At 51.8% G+C, this 7,271-nt stretch overlaps 1 protein-coding gene across 1 annotated transcript; it reads right to left on the bottom strand.

The window, feature by feature from the left end:
* Positions 1–1,484, bottom strand: LOC120640019 (probable aldo-keto reductase 2). The gene is made up of 4 exons (XM_039915921.1): positions 1,473–1,484; positions 1,085–1,257; positions 892–994; positions 1–580 (listed from the first exon to the last, which is right to left on the bottom strand). Exons 1-4 carry the CDS (start codon positions 1,482–1,484, stop codon positions 242–244), a joined length of 627 nt encoding a protein of 208 aa, XP_039771855.1. The 3' UTR covers positions 1–241.
* Between the last annotated feature and the right edge of the window lie 5,787 nt (positions 1,485–7,271).

Here is a 7,271-nt window from a genome sequence, read left to right as displayed (position 1 = left end):
AACGTAGAAAAGATCCGATTTCACAGTTTTTTATTCAAAATTCAGTTCAATACTTCAATGAGCACCGACTACAATACAGTGCACATGCTTATTCAGAGCACCAGGGGTTTTAAAGTTAAATTACAGATATACGAAACCAGCTTATTCATCACACCAGCCACCAGGGGTTTCAACTATTTAAGCTTCAACTACACATTTAAAGGTACGGCAACAAACGCAGTTGAAGATACATGTAATCTCGCTACTCAAGTTTCCAAGATGACAATGGCGGGGTGTCGGAATCCTTCCATATGATGTCCATAAGTACAGCGTTCCGGTCTCCCTGGACTTCACCTGCAGCATATGACTCCAGCTCAGCCATCTCCTCTGGTGTCAGCTTCACAGACAGTGCTCCAACGTTGTCATTGAAATTCTGAATTTTTGTTGTGCCTGGTATCGGGCAAACATCGCTTCCCTGATGGTGAACCCAAGCCAATGCGAGTTGTGATGTGGAGCATCCTTTTCTTGCTGCCATCGAGTTGACACGCTCAAATATCTGGATGTTCTTGTCGAGATTCTCTGGTTGATATCGAGGAATAAACTGGAGAAGTATGAAATTCCCGTTAGAAACAAGCAATTAATTAATCACATTTCTATATATGATTCTTTTTATATGGAACCATTATATACTGATATACATAGAAATGGATGAGCAGGATCCAAAAAGGTATCTGAGATCAAGGAAATGGTAAATACACACATTTTTAGGTTATGCTTACAATGTAGTAAAATTGACCGACAAATTCATGAAATATCTCCAAAATTTGTTGAAAAGTAAAAAATAATGGATAAATATAAATTAACTTGCTAGTGGAGCTCAATCAATTTCCATAGGTATCAGTTGGAGTTCACCTTGCGGTAGTCATCGTCGGACAGTGACTCAACCATTTTTGACCCACTAGAAAAGAACCCTCTGCCCAGTGGACTGTAAGCCACGATCCCAATTCCAAGTTCTCTGAAATTGTCACGGAAAGTACATAATTCAAAATTTCAATTTTTCAATTTTTTTACGGTACAACTCTTATGTTTCACTGTCCGTGGATACCTGCAAGTAGGAATCACTTCTTCTTCCACATCTCTGGACCATAGCGACCACTCAATCTGAACTGCAGATATAGGATGGACTGCATGAGCTCTTCTTATTGTGGATGCGGATGGTTCAGATAACCCGATATATTTTATCTTCCCTTCATCGACTAGCTTCTTGAGTTCACCAATCTGACAAGGAAAACATATTCATGAATAAGCTAAAAATATAGTTGATGCCTTACACAGTGCAGTACGGATTCTACGCAGCCATTCGTGGCTTAATATTTTCTAACCACTCGTTAATAATAGAGATGGACTTCTTCAAAACCATTCTCCACCAACCAAGATCACTGTTGTCGGTACGTCTGGACTAGGGTGCCCCCTCTTGCTGTGCCAAGACTCACGTAGTTATCCATGGCTGCGCCCTAAGGAACTGGGCAGCCGGACCCCTGGGGTCCGGCTCCACATCACCAGACCAACGGTCCCGGACCCGCTTCCCGCTCAGGGATGGGTCCGGTGTCGCCACGTGGCCCGGAGGGTGCTCAGGGCCAAAACGGCCGGGGGCCCCGGACCTCCCACCGGGTCCCGGACCCCCATATACTATCCGGACCCCTCTTCGGGAAGGGAGCAGACACCCCGCCTGGGGGGGTCCGGATCCACCACGTATCCGTGGCCGCAGGCACGCGCGCGCGGCCACCAAGCTTCCTCGGGAAAACTCGCCCACCTACCTCATTCAATACGGGAGACGTTAAGTGCGCTCTGCCACAGCAGAGCCCGAGGAGACATTTGCCAGGCTGTACTATTGATCGTGCGTTACCAAGGCACTCAGAATAGCCGTTGGCACCACCCATGCCATGCGTGACAGTCTGCTATGCCAGTTAGACACGACTGCTCGGCAACGGAGTATCATAACGCCTATGTGGTAGACCCAACAGTCTACGCCGCAACCTACACTGCCTCAACGGGCGCCTCGCCGATGGGACAAGTGAAGACTCCCCTCGGTCAGAGAGTCGACAGTGCGATGAAGCGTATTGAGGAAGAGATTCTCAACCACTGTAGCTCCATTAGTGCCTATTTTTTATATATACTATACATCCTTGTTGGGCCCACCTGTCGGGGTCCAACGCTTGTGTACGCGTCCTCCTTGCGCTGTAAAAGGGGGACGCCCGCTAGAGAAAGACTCAAGTCGAGGAAAGGACTTGGAGGCAGAAGATAGACTCATCCACAGATACAAGAACAAAACATCTCACAGTGGACGTAGGATATTACGCTCCGGCGGCCCGAACCACTCTAAATCCCCGAGTGTTCTTGTGTTCTTGCACCATGAGTAGATCTGAGGGATAGCTTGCACTCCCCGGGTAACCACCCTCTGGGATTAGGCGGGTGCATTCCGCCACCCGACTGTGGCCCTCTCCTAGAGCCACGACATCTGGTGTCGTCCATGGGGATGCGCGCAAGTGTTGGCCAGATCTTCGCTCACCTCCTGGCTTCTGAGGTTGAGCTCATCCTCTGCAACGACGACGAGAAGATGAAGGGTGGCATGGTGTCGCCTACGCCGCATGCCCTGATGCCGAGGCAGCAGTGTCCTCGGTGCGGTGGCGCATGGCAGCGGCGCCACCTGTGCGTCGCCACTGCGACACCTCAGAGCCGGCATGGTGGTGCGCAGAGGCGACGCCTGCTACGTGTCGCCCTGCGGTATCTCGGTGTCGGTTCAAGGTTTTCTCTCAAGCAACCATCGGGGGCCCCCTGCGGCGGCACGGCGTCGGCTCAAGGTTTCCTCTCAAGATGGAGCTGGAGCCGACGGCTGTGGCTCGGAAAGGATGTCCGTCGCCTTCCCCCTCGCCTGGCTCGGGCCTCCCTTGGAGCTGCTGCAGACAGGCAGCAGCCTCCACCACAAGGCGCGGGGGCCCTGTGCCAGCACCAAGGTGGAGCCGGTGAACGACCGCCCTTCTCCACGCTCTGTGCTCGTCCAAACGAGCACCCATCCATCCGCTGCGCCAGGGTGTCGGGCTGGCTCCCATCGGCAGCTGGTAGCAGCAGGGCCACTCCCATTCAAAGCCAAATTAGTTGTTCTCATGCAAACTAAGCATGAAACAGTTCTTGTGCAAAGGAGGGCCCTGCAAGCTCCCGAGGTGATGCTGGATGATGCTGTATAAGCATGTCCAGACCGCCTTCGCCCCCAACAACTAAGGAATCTCCAAGGTGGCAGTTCTACTCCGACCAGGGGCGTGCATGCCTCACAGGGCGACGACTGAAGGTTAACATTAGATAGGATTGAGTGTATTTGTCCTTTGTAATAATGTGGTGCCTACGTGTGGTCCAGAGCGGTATTGGTCCGCCCTTGTAAACCCGACCTCTGGCTTCATCGCACAAACAGGCGACACCAGCAAGTGGTCCAGAGCGGTAGAGGTCCGCCCTCGTAATCCCGACCTCTGATGTACACCACAAATCAAGAAATAAAGGAGATTTGCTTCCTTAGTCTTATCTTTACATTAACTTAACCGCACTCGTCTGATCAGCTTGCATTTTTCCTTCTCCCATGTGGAATCCTTTTTTCGCTAACGATCCAAATTGAGTTGATGGCTAGTGGTCCGGTTGTAATACCCCTTCTAGCTGGAAGGCGGTTCTAACTCCTAGGGACCTGCTCCGGAGAAGTGGTGCTTGTATCCTGGGGTGGAGAAGTTCTGCGTAGCCGCTTAGCCTGGTAATGTACCCTAAGCCTACGCACTTCACTGCCCTGTTACGAGTACTCTAGTATCCGATGCTGTCGAACCTAGAGGTCTGGACTCCTTTCTAGTATAAGGCTTGGTTTCCTATGCCATACCACGAGGTCTGGATACGTATCTCGATGGATCAATAGCGACAGCTCAAGTCCACTCTGGTGGCCCGCTCCGGCGGAGACCGCTCGCCACGGTCGCTCAAGTCCACTCCGGTGGCCCGCTCCGGCGGAGACCGCTTGGCACGGTCGCTCAAGTCCACTCCGGTGGCACGCTCCAGCGGAGACCGCTCGCCACGGTCGCCCAAGTCCACTCCGGTGGCCCGCTCCGGCGGAGACTGCTCGCCACGGTCGCCCAAGTCCACTCCGGTGGCCCGCTCCGGCGGAGACCGCTCGCCACGGTCGTCTAGAGCCGGGTCCGGGGAAGTGGTGCTTGCTCCCTGGGCAGTTCGAGGTCCGTGCAGCCGCTTAGCTTGTTTCCGAACCCTAAGCCTGCACCTTCGCCGCCCTATGGAGAGCACTCCAGTACCTGGCAGCAAAGTGCTACGGCCTTGAAAAGGTCCGGAGATTGTGTCACGATAATGGCCCCACCTGCAAGTTCGTACCTCCCCCGAGGTGGGCCCGGGGGCCACTGTCGGTACCTCTGGACTAGGGTACCCCCTCTTGCTGTGCCAAGACTCGCGTAGTTATCCATGGCTGCGTCCTAAGGAACTGGGCAGCCGGACCCCTAGGGTCCGGCTCCACATCACCAGACTAACGGTCCCGGACCCGCTTCCCGCTCAGGGATGGGTCCGGTGTCGCCACGTGGCCCGGAGGGTGCTCAGGGCCAAAACGGCCGGGGACCCCGGACCTCCCACCGGGTCTCGGACCCCCATATAGTATCCGGACCCCTCTCCGGGAAGGGAGTAGACACCCCGCTTGGGAGGGTCCGGAGCCACCACGTGTCCGTGGGCGCAGGCACGCGCGCACGTGGCCACCAAGCTTTCTCGGGAAAACTCGCCCACCTATCTCATTCAATACGGGAGACGTTAAGTGCGCTCTGCCATAGCAGAGACCGAGGAGACATTTGCCAGGCTGTACTGTTGATCGTGCATTACCAAGGCACTCAGAACAGCTGTTGGCACCACCCACGCCACGCGTGACAGTCTGCTACGCCAGTTAGACACGACTGCTCGGCAACGGAGTATCATAACGCCTATGTGGTAGACCCAACAGTCTACGCCGCAACCTACACTGTCTCAACGGGCGCCTCGCCAATGGGACAAGTGAAGACTCCCTTCGGTCAGAGAGTCGACAGTGCGATGAAGCATATCGAGGAAGAGATTCTCAACCACTGTAGCTCCATTAGTGTCTATTTTTTATATATACTATACATTCTTGTTGGGCCCACCTATCGGGGTCCAACGCCTGTGTACGCGTCCTCCTTGTGCTATAAAAGGGGGACGCCCGCTAGAGAAAGACTCAAGTCGGGGAAAGGACTTGGAGGCAGAGGATAGACTCATCCACAGATACAAGAACAAAACATCTCACAGTGGACGTAGGGTATTACGCTCCGGCGGCCCGAACCACTCTAAATCCTCGAGTGTTCTTGTGTTTTTGCCCCATGAGTAGATCTGAGGGATAGCTTGTACTCCCCGGGTAACAACCCTCTGGGATTAGGCGGGTGCATTCCGCCACCCGGCTGTGGCCCTCTCCTAGAGCCACGACAACTGTCATAGTATCACTGTGGAGCTAGTATTCCCCTGACTTTCAACCTTGATGCTCACAAGTCACAGATATTAAACTAATGAGAAATCAAATAGTGGCCGGAGAAGGTCGTCCCCTCACCTTGACCTTCTCTGTTATTTCAGAGGTTTCTTGCAAGCTTTGGCAATACAACCTATAACACTCCTTTGATAATTTTCAGAGCAAAGTCAGCAGATGGGTGAGTGATGATCAGATTAAGCAAGGGCTGAATTCCCTCATCATCCCCCGAGCATAGCGATCATATAGAAACATCTAAATTGTTCCATTTTCAATTGTACTTCCCCGAGCTAAGCAACTGCCTTGCTGCCTGCTGCAGAGGAATCGAAGCAGTTCTTAATTTGAAGTTTGTTGGGGGCAAAAGGGCTATCCTTTTTTACTGCCGTTGGAGCCCTGATAAGTATTTAGGTCTGGTCAGGTTCTTAATTTCTTTTTTACCGTGAATGTAATCCTGGAACGTAGCGTGTGTCATATATAGTGTCAAACTTTTCTTCTTCGTTTTCTATTAGTGCAGTGGCATGCTGCTATTCTGATCGAGATAAAAAAAATACTCACCGTGACCTCGATGGGTACCTTCTTGTCGACACGGTGCTGGAAGTAGAGGTCAATGCAATCGACACTTAATTTTCCTCCAACCGTCCGCAATCGTCGCCACCTTCTCAGATCTCTGACGCCTGGACCTCTTCGGTGCCATTCGGAAGGTCACAAGCCGCTTCTCACGCATATGCTCGGGGGCTGAGAAATCAAGAGAAGACAGAAGGTTGAGGAGTTGGTCTCAGACAAGAGCAGATGAAAACGCAGATCGGATCACCACTGTTAAATAATCAAGACAATGGCATTTTCGGAAATACTAGAAAAACCAAAGGTCACAAAGAATGCCTCGGTTTGGGATCCTTATCCCTAAATCGAGGGATTTCAAGTCAAGGCTCAGGGGTTGCGAGACATATATCATAAATGGTAAACTTTTTTTCAAAAACAGACCTGAAAACAGAAATGACCCTCAGCCTGATCCATCGGTTCAAGCTAAGGCTCGGGGGCTACTCCATATGGAGCGCGAGCACATCACACACCATATCAGAAGGAGAAATTCAGAGCTAGAGCACCTCATAGTCTCGATGCAGCTAGGGAAGTACTCGGAAGACTACTCAAGGCACTCAAAGGACTTCGAACCTGTGCAATGGATTCCAAAAGTACTCGAAAGCACCCGATGGACATCTTCAGAAGTACTCAACGCCTGCAAGACTCGACTACGAAGAGCTCAGGGGCTTGTCAGACCTGGGGCAGCATGACTGCTCACAGTCATCAAATATTCTAGAGTAGGGAATACTGCATAGGCACGCCCTACCTCTACTATAACTACTCGTACAGCTGTAGAACTAGCCTAAGTATAAGGAAAGTACCCGACCCACTCGAAGTAGGACTCTAAACGTACTCGGCTAGGACTTTCCATGTAACCCTATTCCCCCAGACTATATAAGGGCGAGCAGGGACCCCTCCAAAAGATCGAACAATACCAGAGGGAATACAAACCACCACACATGACGTAGGGTATTACGCTCCGGCGGCCCGAACCTATCTAAATCCTTGTGTTCCTTGCACCATCGCATTCTGATCTCGGCGAGTCCCTACTCATAACCACTCTCCTTGGGATACCCCTCGGAGAATCCGACGGCAAAACACTAACACTACGGGAACATTACTTAAGTTGACAATATAATAAAATTCATACAGTCAAATATCCAGT

This window comes from Panicum virgatum, chromosome 7K (assembly GCF_016808335.1).
Source record: "Panicum virgatum strain AP13 chromosome 7K, P.virgatum_v5, whole genome shotgun sequence".
In the NCBI taxonomy this organism is placed as follows: domain Eukaryota; kingdom Viridiplantae; phylum Streptophyta; class Magnoliopsida; order Poales; family Poaceae; genus Panicum; species Panicum virgatum.
Note: the sequence above shows the minus strand (reverse complement) of the source record. Positions and strands in the feature narration are given on the sequence as shown.